The sequence below is a fragment of the Anser anser genome, assembly GCF_964211835.1.
Source record: "Anser anser genome assembly, chromosome: 4".
NCBI classification, from domain to species: domain Eukaryota; kingdom Metazoa; phylum Chordata; class Aves; order Anseriformes; family Anatidae; genus Anser; species Anser anser.
In genome coordinates this window covers 59,302,704-59,323,166 of record NC_139724.1, presented here as the reverse complement: position 1 = coordinate 59,323,166, position 20,463 = coordinate 59,302,704, and the positions used below count along the sequence as shown (strand labels likewise).

The 20,463-nt window shown below is 33.0% G+C and overlaps 1 protein-coding gene across 4 annotated transcripts in view; it reads left to right on the top strand.

Moving 5' to 3' along the window:
* TBC1D19 (TBC1 domain family member 19) overlaps nucleotides 1–20,463 on the top strand; it is a 46,774-nt gene that overhangs the window by 14,778 nt on the left and 11,533 nt on the right. For 3 of the 4 annotated variants that reach the window (XR_014583413.1, XM_083833798.1, XM_083833799.1), the window contains exons 5-13: nucleotides 2,908–2,982; nucleotides 3,907–3,970; nucleotides 4,869–4,915; nucleotides 7,207–7,317; nucleotides 8,128–8,200; nucleotides 8,946–8,984; nucleotides 10,990–11,102; nucleotides 16,521–16,595; nucleotides 17,091–17,153. Coding sequence is in view for 3 of the 4 variants with exons in the window: in XM_083833798.1 (XP_083689924.1) it covers nucleotides 2,908–2,982; nucleotides 3,907–3,970; nucleotides 4,869–4,915; nucleotides 7,207–7,317; nucleotides 8,128–8,200; nucleotides 8,946–8,984; nucleotides 10,990–11,102; nucleotides 16,521–16,595; nucleotides 17,091–17,153 (660 nt within the window). In the remaining variant the exon portion in view is untranslated. The remainder of the gene's footprint in view (nucleotides 1–2,907; nucleotides 2,983–3,906; nucleotides 3,971–4,868; nucleotides 4,916–7,206; nucleotides 7,318–8,127; nucleotides 8,201–8,945; nucleotides 8,985–10,989; nucleotides 11,103–16,520; nucleotides 16,596–17,090; nucleotides 17,154–20,463) is intronic. The other variant, XM_083833800.1, reaches the window with a different exon arrangement.

Here is a 20,463-nt window from a genome sequence, read left to right as displayed (position 1 = left end):
AGTTTGTTCCTTGCTCCAATGGATTCTTTACCTCCATGCTTCTAGCCTAGTCTGTGAAGATCTTACTGAAGTGGAGCTTTGCTAAAGCAAATCCTCCCCTCCTACTGCTCACATTTGCCTCTGTCCCTCATTGCTCATTTTCAGGTCTTGCGTTTTGAAGAAAGTCAATATATAAACAATAGACTTGATTAGAAAGTTACTGTGGAGTCCATTACTATATTCGGTATAGATACTCTGGTAGGTTTTTTGCTCAACTAAGACCGGATTCCCCGTGTTGTACATGCTAAGCAGAAATAACTTTCAAAAAAGCTTTCTGACCTGTATGTTTAGAGTTACAAGACAGAGCACTCTCCAGCCGTGTTTAAAATGTGAGTAACATTACCATTGATTTCAATAAAAGCATAGGTACTAGGAACTCTCTAAAGTCTAATAGGGATGTTCCCATCCATACTCTAGTTTCTCCCAGAAGATATAAGTAATCCGTAGGGTATTTTCTTTCTTGAAACAGACTGACTGACTCTGAAAAACATTTAAATGACAATACTACATATTAAATTTTAATGTTGTGACTGCTAAAGGTCCACTTAAAACATTTTCCTTCAGTAGTCAATGCATCTTCCCTAGTTTCTAAATCTTTTTGAGAAAGCAGAGTTCATGAGCATCAGAACTAGAGCAATACTAAGATATTTGCTAGCATTTCTTCTCTTTTAGAAATCTTCTTCAGGTTTTGATTAGAGAAAATGTAGCCAATGGTATCTGTGGCCAGATACCTTGAATTCTACTTGCTGAGTAGTTCTTGTTGGGTACTCTCTGAAAGAATTACATTTCTATCTAGTCTTCTAGAAGAAAAAATTTTGGGATTCATAATAGTAGGGGAAAAAAAAGTAAGCAATACTAGCTAGTTTATGCAGTTCTGATGTATTTCTTTTTAGTTTATTTGTTGTCCACCCAGTTTCGTTTAACTTAGTTCATAAATGACTTTACTACAGCATTAAGATAAATCGTTTGTAACCATAGCAATTCCAGCAATGTGTTTTCTTAGTGTTAAATTTCTTCATAAAATTATAGGAATCATCTTAAAATATATATATATGTATCATTCCCCATCAGTGAAATGAATTTATGATCTCTGCCCCTGGCTTTTACTTCACCCCCTTGGCATACTGCATTCCGTTTCTACTCAGTGCAGGAAATTGCACTGTCCTGTGGCGCTGGGGAGAGAGGAAGAGCTCTTTTCTGGAGGGGTTGTGCAACCCTCACTTTTTTTTGGATTTGGTCATTTTGTTTGAATATCTTTTACTGGCCCGAATCTTGAAGGCTGGATAATGGCACAGTTTATGAGTATCCAGATAGTATTTATTACTAACGTGCTACATGTTTGATGCAATAACCCAGCTAATCTCTGGTCAGTCATACTGAGGGTATCAGCCTCCATTCCTCTTTGGCATGAGCGGGTGCTCAGTCTTGGAAAGCTGCTGTCATCCACCTCTGTGCTTCTTTTGTATTTTTTATAATTTGGCATGTCAGTGCTCTTCAGCAAAGCAGGGTTCCATAAATGCTTCGTTCCCTCCGTGAGAGAGTAAACAGTTTGTGTTGTGCTGTTGTGTAATTGTAGCATTTGGAAGGCATTTAAGTACAGTAATACAGTGAAATAAAAATGATACAGAATATTATAAAATTTACAGTAATCTGGAAAACATTTGTTACAGTCAATACTCAGTCTGTTTTGTTTATGTAAGAGAAGGTAAAAGGATTACTTGATCGTGAGAAAAAAATCACTGGTAAAAGATAGCTATTGCGTTGGATGGAAAATGTCATAAGAGGATAATGTAAACGGAAGCTAAAGCGAAGCAATTATAGATAAGATATAATCTTTTCTTTCTTTTTTTTAACAAAAACAAAACAAAAAAAAAAAACAGAACATTTGAACATCTGCCCTTCCCTTCATTTGTTTCCTGTCTAATAAACTGCAGCCCATTTTGGACAGAACTTTAAGCTTGAGGAGCATGTGGTTAGATGATATCTAACTGTTGTAGAATTTGTGTCTAGAGCTAATTACAAATAATAAATAGAGTTAAATGAAATTAACAGGAGTCTTTGCATTCGTTTGGTTGGGGCTTGACTCATCATCCACAGAAAACTAAATTAAATATAAACCCCACCAGTGCTGTTGTAATCACGGAAGCAAAATCTTAAGTCAGTTGACTGGGAAGTCAGTACTAGCTGGCATTAACTTCAGAGGAATTATCCACAGATCAGGCACCATATGGTAGGCTCAAAATCTAATGCAATAGTCAGAAGAATCTGATTGCTCTTTAAGCTGTCCACTTGCTACTGAAGTATTTTCTACTTCTGTTTTTCTCTTTGATATGTGAATTATTTCCTGAGCATTATTGTGGAACTACTACTCTTTCAGCATTACAGAACACCAAATTTCTAACTTTTTAAACTTCTGAGAATCATTATCATCTCAAATATCTTTTGTAGAGAAAGACTTGCATTCTGTTCAGGTCACAAAGTGGAGGAGGCGTTCTTTATGCGTAGTTCATTGCCCTGCTCATAATCATTTTTTACTCGTGAGGAATTTGTTAGATGTTGGAGGGAAGCTTGAACATTAGGCGTATGTCAAAAATCAGAAATTGTGAGATGTGTACTTTTTAGAGCTCTGAAATTTGAATAACTCACCTTCCTGATTCTATATTGTGATATAGATGATGAAATCTGTTTGCTCTGTTGTTTCCATTTAAACAACCATGTAAACTTTCCCTAAATGTTTTTGCCAATGTCAATCAGTGACTCTTGCCATCCTTTCTTATATATGACTTTATAAAGCTGCATATTGTCAGTCATGGTAAAGTTGGAGGGGAAAAAAAAGAAATCATATGTAATTTTTTTAATGAATTTCAGGGAAGCTGGGAGAAGCGAATTCTAAAAAGTCTGAATAGCATGTGCACAGAACTCAGTATCCCACTAGCACAGAAGGTAATGTATTCCTAACTTTCTGTTGCCAAACTGATGTTTTTCTGGAAGTTAAGCCTGGTCTTGTATGCTTGTAACGTAGTGTTCATTTTACACATGGTTATCAAGAGCTACAAGACTGGTATCCAAATTATTTTAGTACAGAATAAATTTAAGAGATTGTGGCAGTGTATGCTTCAGCTGAATTTGAGAGAAGTCTATGGTCAGATCTTCCTCTGCTGTTGCACAAATTAGCCTCTTGAGGGAGCAGCATGTTGGAGAGCTAATTGTTAATGTTCATGGCTTTTAACAGAGCATTCCTGTGTGCAGGCTCAGCTGTATAACTTACAGCTGCATAGCCTGTGTGTAATATGGATATACTTTGTTTGCTGGCCAGCAAAGCAGCAAACTGCTAGTACTGACACATCATTACTGGTTTTATTTGTCTGCATTCTGCATTTCTTCATTTAGAAGCTTTAATTTTAAATACTACAGAACTGGATTGCAATGCCAGAACCAAATTCTTTGGTTTGCTCCTGTTGCAATATGTACAATTTTTCTCTACAGTATGTAGCAAAACCTCTATGTTCGTTATAAGAGATACAGGGTGCAGCTGGCTTTGCTTTTCATGACTGTACCATGGATGGGAATTTGAGGACAAAGTCTAGCAGCTCTAGGGAATAAGCAGTAAATCCCCAGTAATATGAAACTATCAAACAGCCTAAAATTCATTAGCATACTCATAAAACTATTTAATTGCCACCTTTTTTTACCTTTAATTTGAACCTGGGACTTTCTGTGGAAAAATAAAACTTCAAGCTTGGGACTGGATTTTAGCAAAATAAGTTTGTGCTGCCAGTGCAATCTGTTTTTAAAAGTGTTACATTAATTTACATATTTTTTACTCGTTCCCTTAAAAAAGAAGAGTTACTTTCTTCTGTCTTTCAGAGGCCTGCAAGTGAGCAGAAAGAACTGCTTAATAAATGGAATGAAATGGGAACTGATGAACCAGGTAAGATCAACTAAAATTACGTGCATTAATTTTTTGTACATAGAAAAACGCCATATGCATCTTATTTATCAGTCAAAGATTAATGTAATAACTGCAAGGTAAACTGATTTCAGTCTTTTTTTTCTGGTTTGTTATGTTTTATTATGCATAAATATTCACTTCATTGTTATTTTGTTTCAAGTTACTGACCTAACTCTGAGTCAACACTTAAAGGTTATGGCATAATACTCATTATGATGCTGTAGAGATTTATACAGCAAAGGAGTACCCCTTCTAGTGTAAACTCAAGCTAATAGAAAGAAAATGTTCAGAAGTATGGATGATTAAGCTCAGACAATTTATTAACAAAATATAAAAATAACACTTGCACAGAATAGTCAATCATATCATTTGGGAGAGCAAAGCTAAATACAGTTAGTTAATTCCCAAGTTCCTCAAAGGAAATGATTTTGCAAAAGTAGTAGTTTGTATCCCATGGAGTACACAGGGACCAATACATTTCATGGATTGCTGATGATAAGTCCCTATTTTTTATTTGACTATAGCACATTTCATTCAGCAATCTTCACTATTTAAAAAACAAACAAACAAAAAAACACCTCTTTTGAATATTATATCAATCCCATGTCTGAAAGTGGTTCAGTCTAAAAACTTACGTGGAATCGATAAAAGGCTTTTTAGGACTCTTCACTTAAATACCAAGGAAAACCAAGGCATTGACTAATAGTAGCATAATCTTGGAGTGTGCGTTGTAGTTGTGATATTTGTCATGATGTTATTTTAATCTTTGCTGTAATGTGTTATTGAAATTGCTAAGTTGTGTGACAGCTATGGGAAAATTGCATGCATTTTTAATCTCTTTTGCTTTTAACATATAATCATTGAAATCTTATTTCAGATCTAAGTCTCTTCCGGCCTGTTTATGCACCTAAAGATTTTCTTGAAGTAAGTGTCGTGAAAAAACTCAGTGATTGAATTGCATCCTTTATAGTCTTTTATGTGAGGAGGGAAAGGTAATTTTTAAGTCTCAAGGAGACTGGTAAGCAATACAATTTGCTATTATTCTAAAAAACCCCGATTGGTATGATGGAGATGATTGTAAATTGAGTGATATAATAGAAAGCTATTTATTTAATTATTTATTTATTTTACTATTATTATTATTATTTATTTTATTTATTTATTTATTTATTTTCTGGGCAATTGTCCATATGCATTTTTACACTGAGACAAAGACTAATAGTAGTACTGCCGGAGTCCTAGAACAAAGTGTGAGACCTACCCATATAATTCTCTAGCCCTACTGTGTTACAGTTTGCAAACCTTTTGCTACTAAAGGGTCCTTCTTTCATTCATGTTAGCTTTTGCAGCTTATTCAGGGTCTTTTCTCTTTGTAAGAACACCAGTGTCTGATTGGATCATTAGTTAAGGTTAATATCTTTTATAAGAGTAGCTCCATCTTATTTCTTCATTCATTTTAGATGTTAAATGCCAATACATTAAGCAATAAATAAAATAAATTGCAATGTGTGAAGCTGATAGATTGACTGAAATCAGGTTGAAAGGTTGGTTGAAATTTTAGGTCATCTGTGACGAATGTGAAAAATCAAACATAACAGAACTCTGTGGAATTTGAACTCTTTTATCTATAATCAAATGAGATCATTACAAAAATGAGATTATGTGATTACTGAATCTTTAAAGTCCAAAATGACAGTATTACTCATCATTTTGCATGGTTCAAACACGAAATGTCTTAATAAAACAGAACTTGCTTTACCAGCTATGCTTAGAATAGAAAATGACAATGGAGTAATAAGTCTTGTTGATGACGGTGAAGTTAATGATGACACAGTAGGAGGTTTGGGGTTAAAATGAGATTGAAAATAAAATTAAAAAAATCTGCATTTATATATCTTGTCAGTTATACAGGAACCAAATCATCAAGAACATGACAGTGTAGATTTATAGAGTTAAGATGGCCTCCTCATTTGCAGAGTAAAATGTAGAAGTCTAATACTGAATCATCAGTCAGAGTTAATGTATCTTAATGTTTGATGTGATTTAGTACAAGTCTAATGGAATGTCTTTTGTAGTGGTAGAGAAAATGTATCATATTTCTGGTTTACGTATGAAATGTTTCATGGTTATGAATTGTCAGTACATTTCTGAATCCAACAATAAACTTTCTGTCCATTGTATTACATTTCTAAAGAGCGCCTCTTGTCCAATTAGCAATATCTGAAATTTTTAATTAAACAAATTTTAATTTTCGTTTTCCATCACTGTACTAACAGTCAAGTTGTGTATTTAATCTTGAGATTACAGGTGTTTACAGATGAATCCATTTTCATTTTGGACTTACCCAGTGACCCTTAAGACCACTTTTTAAAAAATATTTTCTTTACAGAGTTTGCAGTTTATTACATTAATCTTTTAATTTACAAGTCTGATGATGAGTTTATGTGGAATTAGAATACTTAGAAGACCGAGAATTGTAGAGATAGAATGTTATAGAATTTCATAAGAGCTAGAAACTTATCTTAGAAAGAATCCTTGTCAGCTTAACATTATAATATCAAAGTATATACCCATGGAATTAGAGTATGTAACAGACTTTATATAGTCCAGTTATCTATCTTGACATTGAGTCCTTGTCTCTTAAATTTTACCCTTACTTTAGATTTTTAATTTTGTTTAAAAAAAAATCTCAAACAGAAGGAAGTGTTTTGAGGTATTGTTATTTATTAAGAAATGATTGTAGTAGCAAATTGTATAGTGCTTTGATTGAATGCTACATAGGATTGCCAATGTAAGAACACGAATAAAAATTCTTTCAGAAAAAAACGTAGTGCTATAGAATATTCTAGATATTGTAGCCATCAGGAGGATATTCTATGTATTCAAATGGCTTTGATGAAGAAGTTATTTTTTTTTAAGACATCACTATGTAACCGGCACTTAAGCTCATATATGAAAAATAATTTCTGGTTTTTTATTTCATAATTTGTGCTTACTTTTTAAAGTAGAATATATTTGCATCCTGAAAATTTGGCTCCTTTGTGATTTTGAAAACATCGGTATTTAGTTTGATATAATTTGGGCCTGTATATATGATAGTTTCAGGAAATGGTCTTATGCCAAATGTACAGTTTGCAATACTAATGATTTTGAGAACATTTCTGAATGTAAATTTCTGAATATATGCAAGGAATGACAGAGCTACCATTTTTAAGGTACTGATGAATCTTCGAAACCCAAATTATGAAAATGGAGAACAACCTAGTTTCAGAAATCATCTGGGGCTAATTCAGGTTCCTCTAAAAGTTAAAGATATTCCAGAATTGGTAAGTATATTCTTTCTTACAAGAGGTTTCTATAAAAATTATTTTGCCTTGCTAATGAACAAGATTCTAAACAATAAGAATATTAAAATTGAGGTAAGTTTCTCCTTTTGAAAGTGAAAATCAGTATGAACGCGTAGTGGGTCAACAGTTAAAACACAGCATAGAAAAGTCTTTTTAGAAGAAGTTTTTAATGAAAAATAAAACATAAAAAGTAAATTGTCACTTGGGAAATTTTTATTTTGTACCACACAGCTGTTGATTTGTGCCGAAAATATACCTATGTATATTTTCTCGATTTTTTTTCTCTGAAAGCGAACTCTAAACACTCGTTTTATTGTAATTAATTCTACAGTTTTATTTGAGCTTGCACGTGATCAAGTAAGCTGACAATCGGTGTCTGATATTCTCTTAAAGTAATTTTAGATCTTGTTATACTGTCAGACTGTAGATGGAAGGAAGCACTTGAATACAACTGTTATCATTGGAGGATAAGAGAGCTGTTCTTAAGGCTCCACTGAGAAGGTTCCTGAGGATTTTATGCTATCCTTAAACTGATCTCTCATTTCCCACTTTATTACATACAGGTGTAGTTCATAGTCAACATGAAAAATGGTACTAGACTAAGCATTGATGTGAGACTTTTCTCTTTTTAAAAACCTGGGATCGTGTTTCATATATATGCATTTAAAAGAACTATGGTTTAGAAAATATTTGCATTAAACCTTTCAGAGGAAATTTCATGATTTAGAGAATTAAACACTATTAATTACTTTGTTATGGTTTTGTTTTGTTTTGTTTTGTTTTTTTCAGAAAGAAGATTTCAGTGAACTAGGCTTAAATACGGGACAGCTGGGTATTGATGATTCAGCACAAGTGCCTCCTGGTTAGCAAATGCTGTGTTTTAGTCATTTACTTAGAGAACTAATGCATGGAATGCAGTGCAAATATCAAGTAGCTTGTGTATTTTTTCCATAGTGAACCATAAATATTTATTCTGTATCTATGAATTTAGTGATTTTCTTGGTAAAATACAGCTAATAATAGGCAACATTGAAAATACAAAGGATCATATTTGAAGATTTAAAATTATCATATTTACAGCTTGAAAATACATTAATTTCAGGTGTTTGAACACTTCAGGATCAAGTCTGGAGCACAAAATTTTCTGTCTCCAAAGCTACAGAAAATATTGATAAATCTTAAGTCAACCCTGCAGTGTGACACTACTAACAGATACATATAAACACAAACATCTTCTGTTATTTTTCCTTGTATACAATTATTCCTATAGAAACAGGTCTTAAAATGGTCTTTCCATATAAAAATGGAAAACACTGAACTTATTTTTCTTTTTAAATGGAAACTTACCTATTGAAATTCTTGGCTTCTGCATCGTAGTGCTACTTTTATATTTGTGTGCGTCAGACAAGAAGAAATTCTGGTATTACCTCTTCATATTTCTTGGAAAAAAACATTGATGCTGATGCAGGTTAATTTTTTATGACTTTACATTCAGCTGATTTTTACTGCTAGTAATGTATAGTAAAAATACAGAATACTTTAGGTGGAGTGTCTTTTTTTTTTCTAATTTATTTTTTGTAGTTCATTTCTGTTTCTTTATTTCCTAGAGTTCTTTGAAAATGAACATGTACGTGTTGGACAAAAAGGTACGGATATGTTTTCATTTGGTTAAAAGAAACAACAAATAGAAACCTATGAGTATTATGAATACAGTTTGTACTTTCATATCTCATATGCCTTTAGAATTTTAACAAGCTAGGCAGACGAGCAAAACATAGTCAGTCATACCATTGTAATTTAGACAAAGACAGAAAAGCAAGCATTGCTGTCTACCAGTAGCTATCAGATAAATAACTCCACAAATATTTCATTACAGTGAAATAGGAAGCATAGACACATAACTTTTTGGTGATGACTTAACTTCTGCTGCTACTGAATTTCATTTTAAAATCACAAGACTCTGGACTCCCTTCCCTGCACACACAGTTCTCATTAATGTAATGGGTTTTACGCCAGTGCGTCAGAACAAAATCTTTTTAACGGATATTTGCAATTGCAGAACTTGCTAAATATTGCAGTACTTAGTTACCATGTATACAGCTTTTTCTGAAAAAAATTAGGAGTTTCCTTGAAGGCTGAGACTTGATCCGGAAAGGAAAAAACATTTATTAGTTCCAGTTTGTTTATAGGAGTGTACGTGCAGGGAATGTTTGAAACCCATCAATATATGCAACTTACTGTTTCTTGTGATTCATGTAAAACATTATCAAAGGAAAAAAATGGGGTGGATACCATCTCAAAAGTCCTCCGTCCCTTTTTGTTGTAGTAACAAAACAATGAGCTTTCTTTGTCTTCTCCTTTTGTGGTCCTTCTGTTCATTGTCTGATCTCTGATCCAAGGGCAACTCATTAGGGTACTGTCCATCTCCCTGTTCTTTTCCTTTTTCTCCAAATAAATTCTCCACCCAAGCTTACTGAGCTATTCATTTAAATTCACAATGTAATTTTTAGTCCTCATCTTTTGTCTGTTTAGAGCAGCCTCTATTACACAGATGGTCTTATCTTTTCGTATGTGCAAAGACACAGAAACTTGCAAAACTGTAAGCTAGAGTGTTGACCATGAATATTTAGGTTCATTCAGTGGGATTTCTTTTCCATACTCTATTGGATTTTAGAACATAAAGTGTTCTTTATGTCCTTGGTTGCCATGGGTGCATTGATTTTCTTTTATGCAATACATATTACCTAGTCTGAGGAGCTACATTTTATTATAATCTAATTGGTAATTCCTTTATTGTATTGTAAAACTTAATCTTGTATGTAGCAAAACTACTTTTTCATACTTTGTGTCTCAATAAGAAACAGTAAGGTAAACACTTGTGGACACTGAGATGAATCACAGTCTTTCTGGAAGTTTTGTGGGGAATACAGGAATGTTTTTTTCTTTTTGCCCTATTCTTTAGGGTGAAAAAAGATCACACACCATCCGTGTTAGAGCTTTGATGGTTAAACAGAAAATTGGCGGACCAGTTATTCAATACTTCAGAAGAGAGAGAAAAAGATAAATGAGTTCAATAGGTTTATGATTCCAAACCTCATCCTTCCAAACCTTTTAGATATTTTCCCTTTAGCTAATGCTTGCATCCTGGTAAACCAGATTGTAAGCCCTGTTCCTGAATCTTCACATTACATGGCTAAACTACACTCCAGCTATCAGTCAGATAGGTAACAGACTAACCTCACTCTCTTGCTTTCTATGGTGCCTGCATGTGTGTGTTTTATTTGCCAAAATACATGCTTGAATTCTCTCCGTATAACAAACAGCACCGAAAATAAATCTTTCAGAACCATTGCTTGCACACAAAACTGTAATAAGCTAAATAAGAAGAGTAAAGAAGTGCATCAAATTCTGTTGTAATACGTTTCTTGATAATACTGTCTTTTGTTACTTTTATATTTTTTTTATTGGTCTAACAGACCATTATCCACTTCAAATACATGCAAATGTTGCAGAACTCTCTTACTGTCATAGGCTGTGCAGTGTGTCTCAATTTTCAGTACTCTAAAAAAAAAAAATTGAAGTACTTGATAGTTTGGTAAACTTTGGACATCTTAAACTACATCAGTTTATTACTTGCTGTTTTTCTTGCAGTTTTAGCAGAGCAAGATAGTGCCGCAGCTCAACAATACGTCCGTCAGGGATGTCCAACAGCACTCCGAGCTGATCTGTGGGCCCTCATTCTGAATATTTCTAATCAGCCAGAGGTAAGGAGCAAAGTGAGAGTAAAATCCAGCACAAGTAGGATGTTGATACATTAGAATAGGTCCAGAGGAAGTCGATCAGAGGGCTGGAGCACCTCTTCTCTGAAGAAAGGCTGAGAGAGCTGGGGCTGTTCAGCCTTTAGGCTTCTTCAAAAGAGAAAGCTCCAGGGTGTCCTTATTGCAGCTTTTCAATACTTAAAGTGGGCTTATAAAAAAGATGGAGAGCAACTTTTTGCTCAGTCAGATAATGACAGGACAAGGGGGAATGGTTTTAAACTAAAAGAGCGGAGATGTAGGTTAGAGATTAGAAGGAAATTCTTCACTTAGAGGGTGGCGTGGCACTGGATCAGGCTGCCCAGAGAGGTTGTGGATGCCCCATCCCTGGAGGTGTTCAAGACCATGTTGGATGAGGCCCTGAGCAACCTGATCTAGTGGGTGGCATCCCTGCCTGTGGCCAGGGGGTTAGAACTAGAGGATTTTTAAGGTCCCTTCAAACCTGAGCCGTTCTATGAAAATATAAAGGCATAAAGGCATATGTACAAACACTTTTTCTATTTTACTCAAGTCCTCAACAGTGAACTCCTTTGCAGTATCAGAAAACATATCATTATCAGTATATCTAATATATTCATACCATAGGAATTAAAATCTATAGTTAAGTCTTTGGAGAATTGTCAGTACTTTGTTACATTTATGACCAAATTTACATGTATGAAGGTTATTTTTATTTCAGTAAAAGCCTTGTATCGATTTTACTGTATTTAATGTCCTTTGAGGATGTAGTCATTTTCTCATAACACCGCAGCGTTTATTGGTGACTACATAGTACGATAAGAACTTATCCATAAAAATAAATGTGAATCTTGTTCATTGGCAACTTACCTAAGGAGCACTCATGCGAAAACAAGTTTTTAATAAAGTTATTTGGTCTTGAATTAAAATTACTTAGTTTATTCTTTTTATTTTTTTGAGAAATAGAGCAGGCTTTTTGTTTCTCGTAAGTAAAAGATGAAACTCTGTAGAAGAAAGAGCTGTTGAAATAATAATGAAATATTGTAAATCTTAATCAAGATGCTCAACACAAGATTTAAGTTCTTTTAAATTATTAGGCCAGCTTGACCTTTAGAATTCTTGCTCTTTATGAGACCGTGAGTTTAATAGATATGAAATTAATGTTGTTGGTTACGCTGCATCTGTTTATATTCTGTTAAATGCTACATGCTCTAACAACATTTTTATCTTAATGTAGAAAATGAAAAAGTTGAATAAAAAAGCTGGGGATTCTGTTTTGATGACAGAAAGTCAAGAAAATGAGAAAAATAATAAAATATTTCATTTTACTTTTATGTAAAGCATGAGCTATTATTGAAATAGATTTCTTAAAATTTAATTTCTGAAATTGGCATGGACATCTTTTCTACTTCTTTTTTAAAGAGGAACAAGCTGTGTCTGTCTATTAATATATTTGTTGGCCATACTGTTACATCCTCTAAAAGTTAACTCTAGTTTTTAGTAGTTTTTAATGTGTGTTTCTATTATGCATGAAGTGTGAATGTTTTAGACATTGTCCAAAGGTTAGCTTCTGCTGTGAGTGTATTAACTCAATCTACCATTAGGTAAGCTAGAGGGTAGTGCATTTGATTACATCTACTCATGGATGTGTTTTCACTTTGTAGTATTTAGTAAGGCATCTCCAATTTCTGCATGTGGACATTTATGTTAGCACAGTTAATGCGCCCCCCCTGACATCATATTTACCTTGTGTTAACTTTCTACACACTTAGAAAACGATGCTCATGAACTATAGAGGAGGTAGAAAAAAACAACTTCATACACATAAAGTATTCTTTGATTCAGTGCAGTAGACATTCTGCTTTAGGAGATGTTGCACGGGGTTCAGAGCCTTGAGGTAGAGACTATTTGGCTGTATGCAGGAAATAGTTAGTGAAACAGTATTTTGTGGTGAAGATGAAAAAAACTCTAGAAAGGTAAGTGGCTAGAGAATGGTAACGACAACCTGAAAGAAAAGTAAGGATGGATGAAATAATGTTGAATTGCAAATTTGTCAAGTTTGAGATTATTGAAATAAAGGATTGGAAAACAGTTAAGAAACAAACAAACAAACAAAACAAAACAAAATAAAACCACACCACCAACACATCAAAGAACAGAAGGAGTGTAGACAAGAGACACTATGGGCTCTTGTAAGGTAACGTAAAATATAATAAAATGCCTTGCTAGTTCAGAAAGGAAGAAAGGAAAAGGTTAGTGCAAAACAATGGACTAGTGATAGCATTAGCTGGACCCTTGGACCCACCGTATGTGACCTCAACAATCTAATGTGACCTCAAAATCTAGAATACCCAGAAATATTTTCATAATAAATATTTTCATCAATGAGTTGGGACACTTCTCACTGAACGTTTAACAAAACGTCCTCCAGTTAAAACCTGTTCACACACACATTCACCATCATCATCTATATTATTATTTTTTTCTTTCAAAATGTAGCAGATAAATTAGCAGATAGATGCATTTTGGTACACTTTTCACTCATAATAGCTACTCTTGGGGCATATATTATTATCTCTATATTATTCTGCAGTTCAGTTGACACCATGAGGTAAATTAGCTAGTTATTCAGTAAAATAAATTGTGGCTATATCTCTCTCTTCTATAGCTGTTGGTTCAATTTTATTTTTGTTTAAATTTCTAGACATACTTTACAGAATAGTATATATGGTTTAAGATATCTTAATTACAAAATAGAAAGCTGAGAGCATTCCTTAAAATGCTATAAACAAAGCCTATAGTGTTTGTATATATTTATCTTGTGAGATACTTAATTTTCAGAAATATTTCATATTCAGAAATATTTTTCATTCTTTTCTAAAAGGATTGAATGATTTGATTCTTTGATTTTGTTGCAAAAAGCAAATACAGTGATTGCTACTTACTGTCATATTTGAATGCCAACGTGTACATTTATTCTTCTGGTGTTTTCTTGACATCCACGTGAGCTCTGCTTATGACTGAAATTGCCTCTAACCTTCACTTGTACAGAGTCTAGTTCAGGTGGATTTAACATTACATTTGTTTTTGATTCTGTACTTACTGCTGGGTGTTTATTATGTAAGATTTCCTGAGAAACTGACCCATCCATCTGGTATTGCTAAATTAACTCTTTTCAATGCATTCAGTGAAAGGTTTAACATTGTTTTCTTCATTAAGAGAACAAAAGCACGAAGGAAAAAAGTGCAGCCTAGTGATATACAAACACCTTTTAAAATGAGTCCTTACTGTTTTCTAAACAATTGATTATTGTTTTGGCATTGGGAGATGTGGTAGCAGGACTTACTTCATACAAATAAAATGCAGAGATTTGGTACTGTATTTGACTTACCTTAAAAAAAATAACTTAAGAGCTCAAACTGATCTATGAGCATAAATTCATGAAGCTTCATGGATCTATGCATAGTAGAAAAACATTATTATCCCTGTTTTACAAATTAGTAGCCAATGTAATGTGACAGAAAACTTTGTTCTAACGTGCCAGTGTTGGAACTGATCCTCAGGAGTTCCAGAGCTCATCGGGTTGCTGCCTTGTGGATCTGTATTTGAGAATCTTGTTGAATAATTAGGTTTTAAAGGAAAGGTGTCACTCGCAGACAACCTCTCTCATCCTCTTCCCATTCTGTCTTAGTATTTTTTCATAGTTAAAAATGCTTTTCTTATCTTGCTATGCATATATGAGGAATTGGCTAGTTGTTTGACAAAGGATTCACACACTGCCTTGATTGTAGACTCTGTCAAGTAATGTATCAACCACATTAGTGCTAGTGGAATTGGCAATACCTTTAAGGCATCTTGCGTACATATACAACAGAAACAGTTACTCATGCAGTATGGCTAGCATGAAAAAGAAGGTTTTGGGTTTTTTTTGCTAGTTCCTGTCATAATAGGTACGGTTATTTGAGATAGGAAAAACAAAACAAACAAAAAAAACCACCTTTGTAGATTATTCATTTGACAGTGCTGCACTTAAATATACTACAGTATTGATGGTTTAAAACTATAACTTGAATATTAAGGTAGTTTTCTGTAGCTTTTAAGAACAGTTCTACATCCAGACTGCTATTAGTTTTTATTTAGTAAATTTTGTCTCACCCTTTGTAAAGTGTTAGTGTATTAATTATACCTCCTTTTTTTTTCCCCTCTAAAAGAAAAATTAAAATATTTTCCCTGTGGTAGTTAGCATTACTTAAGGAATACTGCATTTGTCCTCATTTCAAACTAAGTCTAATAATCTATTAGTTTTAAGAGATTTCTAAGTGTATGCTATTCACTACTTTTCAGTTTTTGATCAATGCAAAGAACAGTTGCAGTGTTCCCTAGTCTTCTCTTTACTTCTATTCTCTCCCTTTAAAATGGTTTTTTGAAATTTCATCTTTTTTCCCATTATTTTGTGAAATCCTTACTCCAAGCATACATCTGTTGCAAAGAAATCAGCAGTAAATATTATGTAAAGCTTGCAATATACAAGCATTTGTATGGTGTCTGGAGAGACACTGAAATAAAAAAAAATTGTAAAGTGAGAAGGAGCTTTGGGACTGATGATTTAGTGTATAAATTATAACAATTCCATCGAAAACAATTGAAACAGTAATATTCAATTGCAGGCATAATGGCAGAGTGGTATTTGGGGATTTAGGAATTACATGATAGTGGAACATGTAAATTTTTTTTCCTTTGCAAGATCTTTCTTAGAAGAAAGGCATAGAATAAGCAAAAGTAAAATAGTGTTTGTTCTGTTACTTTCCAGTTGTTTCCCCTTTGTGTATCTTTTTTAGACACTCAGGAAGTAACTGAAGTTTAAAAAAAAGTCCCGAGTTTTTTGTATTCTCCACAAGATTTTTGATCTTTTCATCATTTTGATATCATTTCATCTTTTCAACATTTTTTTAGGTTTGTATTATATTAACATTAAATATTTGCAGCAGCTCACTAATGCTAGAAGATATGACAGAACTCATTACTGAAGAGGATCATGAAAGTAAAGGATAACAAAGAAGAAAGTCATAGTGATTTTGAGCATTGAAAAACTTTTGACTGTATGGATACCCAGAGGTTGGAAGATAAGAATCTTTGGTTTGAATTAGTTCCCTTATACTCACTCGTAGTAATTACCTGATACATGAATAAATATGAAGGGGAGGTCTTTTTATAAAGTCTCGAGTATCTACCTGATTACTGAGACAGAAGAAGCAGTGATAGAATACTTTCTAAATTATGCAGTGGGTATTTGAGTTTAATAAACGCTGTTATTTTATTTTTTTTATTATTATTAAAAATTAGCTTCCGTAACTTCAATACAGATTGAATTTTGTCTCATAGTGATGATGATAATATTTTTAATTTTAGGATATCTTGTACTATGAACAACTTAAGTCAAATGTGATTCAGTATGACCTTTTAGTGGACAGCCTGATTTACAAAGTAAGTAATTCATTAACCAGTGATTAAGAGATGTATATATTCATCACACCAATATCTTGTTTTTATGTTGTTGTAGTTTTTTTAAACAAAGAAAATGTTTGATGGTTTGATTTTAAGGAGTGTCAGAATAATTAGTGTCGATTCGTTATTGTAAATTCTCTCCTTGTGCCTGTGTTGGCTCTTGCATAAGATATTTGTTTGAGTTGAAGTGTTAAACAGTCATAAAGAAATGGTAACTTCATTTGAAGGAATAACTGGTTTTGGAAGGAAGGAAAGCACTGGCATTCAAGTATTCCAAGTTTCAATTCTAAATACTTTAATAATCAAGTTAATATTATGTTTATGCATTTTAAAATACGGAGTATGTGCTTAACCACAGCTCTTTCATTATTAAATGGTGAAATGGCGTCTTCTACCACTTTGTTAAGCTTAGCTTCTGTAGGGAGTCTGAAAAGATGTCTTCCAGCTTCAAAGTGCTGTATTTTTTGATTTCAGGATGTAAAGCTAACAGCAAGCAATGATGACTACTATTTTGTATTTGAGGATTATTTATATCAGGTATGTAACTCTTTTTTTTTCTTGGAAAAGCTAGAAAGTATATTGCTGAGACAGAATGCAGTGAGACCCTAGCCAGATGCATGTGCTGCATTACATATATTGTCCCTTCGGAATATCAATACTCTAAGTTAATCTTGTACATTTAGATAGATGAAGCATGACAGGCTTCTTAAAAACTGAAGAACCCTACAAGTTGTCTCTCCAATACAGAAAATATGAAGTCTGCCATTTTCTTCCTCTTTCTAGCTTTGTAGTATTGAAATGATAAACGGGAGCTATGGAGTACAGAGAAAGTAAGATAGGACCAGTATGTTCGGATTTCCAGTTTAGAAACAAAAATATTGCTTTAGAGCTATTTCAGTGACCTGCTACAGTAAGTATCAAGATATTTTACTGATGTATTTTCACACTGAAGACTTTGATTCTGCATGTGTATGGTTCCTTTTAAGATTGCTGCCGTTCCAAAGCTGCTTCTAGCAATGGAGAACCCAGCTAATTTGTAAAGAATTATCTACATTGCTGCCTGTCAGATGCCCTTAAATAGAAGGAGATTACATTTATGAATTTCCTAATTTGTGGTTGATTGCAGTGTCAACATAAATGTCATGCAGCAAACTTACCATTTCCACAGTTCTTTCAATTTCATTAGTCACACCTGTTAGGTTAGGCTCGCTTAATTTTTTGTTTTAGAGCTATGTGAAATGAAATGAGTTTTTCTTTCATGATAAAACTGCTAGTAGTCTGGAGAATAAACAAAGGAAGGAGCTGTCCTTAACATTGTTTAGCCCATAGAAGTATAAGAATGTGTTAGTATTTAAACATACTATTCAATTATGTCATTATATTTTTAGCATAGTAAGGATTTCAATATTAACACTTAAAATGCTAAATTCAAGAAATTATAGCCTGTTTTTTTTAACTTAAAACGCTTACAATATTAAGATCTGCATCTGAATTTGTTTCTAAATTAAAATCTGTAAAGTGACTACATGATGACAACTCAAGCAACAGTGTTTTTTTCAGTGAAATATTTGCATGTAGATTTTTATTTGACACTTAAATCGAGAACCTTCATTATTGTTATATTGGAAACATCATGGGATGTAAAAATCTCATCTTTTTCTGTTTCATTCATTATATAGGCAACTAAGGCATAACAACTAGTCATTAGCTGAGAGTTCTAAGGGACACAATTAAAATCTGTAAATGAATTTAAGCAAGTGTACAGTATAATCTTTTGTTTTAAGACTCTCGTAAATATTTTTTTCATTGGTCTCAATATAAAGCACAATTGAAAATTTTATTTTTGTATATATCTCTATTGACTAAAGGAATTATTACAGAATGGAAATCATTAAAATTCCCAACCTAACCTTAGTAATTTGAAGGGAGAGTCAACCAAAAATCTTTGAAAAATTATGTGGCTAATTTTACTTCCAGGCTTTTAGGCAAAGAATACCTTAAGCATCTAGTTATTAGTTGCTCTTGTTTTCTTTGGTATGTTGTGGCATTCCTTACGTTTGTTTGTTTTTTTTTTTTCTAGTAGAAGGTTAACCATTTTCCTTGATCATTTTCTCTTCCAACCTATTTTGCAAATGCGTCATGAATTTGCAAATGCATCACTATCAGATGATTTTATTCTGTAGGACCTAAAAACTTTGCAGTATAGGCATCTCTCTGATATGGAATATTATTTACTGATTTCATATAGTAACTGGAATTCAATATTAGCTAAATAAAGGAGGTAATGTAAGCTTTAGTTTAAACCAATTAAATTATTTCTACGTTTGCATTGTTTTTTGTTTTTTGTTTTTTGCATTGTTGTTTTAGCTTTCTTGTAGCTCATTAGCGCCTCAAAGTTTTTCAAGTCTTTAAGCAGAGTGTGACATTTGTCTGTGAATTGTTTAACAGAAAAAGTATCCATCAAAACCAGAACATTTGGCCATAAAATAATATCGAGGATGTTCAGTTGCATTGTTGGTACCTCTTTAATAGCATGCATTCCTTCCTAGGAAGAACATTGTGAAATGATGTAATTTATTTGCTTTACTGTGCTTTCTTTATCCCAAGTTAACATTTGTTTATTACTTCTTTATAACTATTGAAATAGAGTACAGTTACATTCATTATAGTCTTTTTTTTTTTTTAATAAAAGCTTTGGCTTTGTTTTTTGTTTTTCTCAGTCCTTTGAATTCACTGGTTTTCTGATTGTGACTGTATTGCTGGTAAAAATATCCAATGGTTTATCAAACATCTCTATACCTAAAAAGAGGTTGTATTAGTTTCCATTAGCAGTAGCACTTTTGTGAATGAGAAGAATAATACATAAATCAAAAATTCATGATTTAATGTCAGATGTTTAATTTCAATACTGTAGTTTTACATCCTGCATAATGAATACATGCAAGGAACCTTACCCAGCAGCTTTTAGGTGTTGTCGGAACTTGTGTTTGAGAGTCTGCCTCATATAAAGATACATAGTCTTAAAGACTTCCAGATACTGGTACTGGACACTGTGTTCAAAAAAAAAAAAAAAAAAAAGGAAGGAAAAAAGGTGGTGGGTGTTCGAGGCCTCAAATTAAGGTTACATTCTTTCCCCTATGAGAGAACGCAATTTATGTCCTTTTAAAATTAGTCCATCTTCTCTCACCTCAGTTAACATATACAGAGAATTACATTTGCCTGTGTATTGTTATTGTCAGTTGTATTTTGGCAGCTATGAAAATGATTGTGTATTGCGCAAAAATAATATTTAGCTTCAACCGTTGAAGATAAAGAAGCTATTTATTTTTTAAAAGATGTTTGTTATCTGAGAAGTAATTTTGAAATTCAGAAGAGGGAAATGTCTCAAAATAATAATAATAAAAAAAATGCAGTGGTGTTCAGGTGTCACAGTTTTGCAATGTTCCTTTTAATAAATGCTGATTTCTGGAAAATGTTTGGAATAGTTAGTTGAAGGAAAAATCTATTAATTTTATTTATAATAAATTATGTGGTAAAACACCATATAAAACATCTCCACATTTTAAACCTTGGCTACAATTTGAAGAAAAACTTTTAAAGCCTGAAAGAGGAGAGGGTTTAAGATACACAAAAATCAGCATCAAGTTGAAGAGTGTGTTACTTCTGCCCTCTTGTGTCCGTTGTTGATACTGCAGCCTTTCATTGCATCCACAACATGAAAATTTCCAAGTATAATAATTATTACATTTTTTACAACTGTATGTGGGATGAGTTTCTTTATTATTTTTTTCTAGGAATGCTTTTAATATTTAATTTTATACTCAGTTGTTCTAGATTGTTCCTTTAT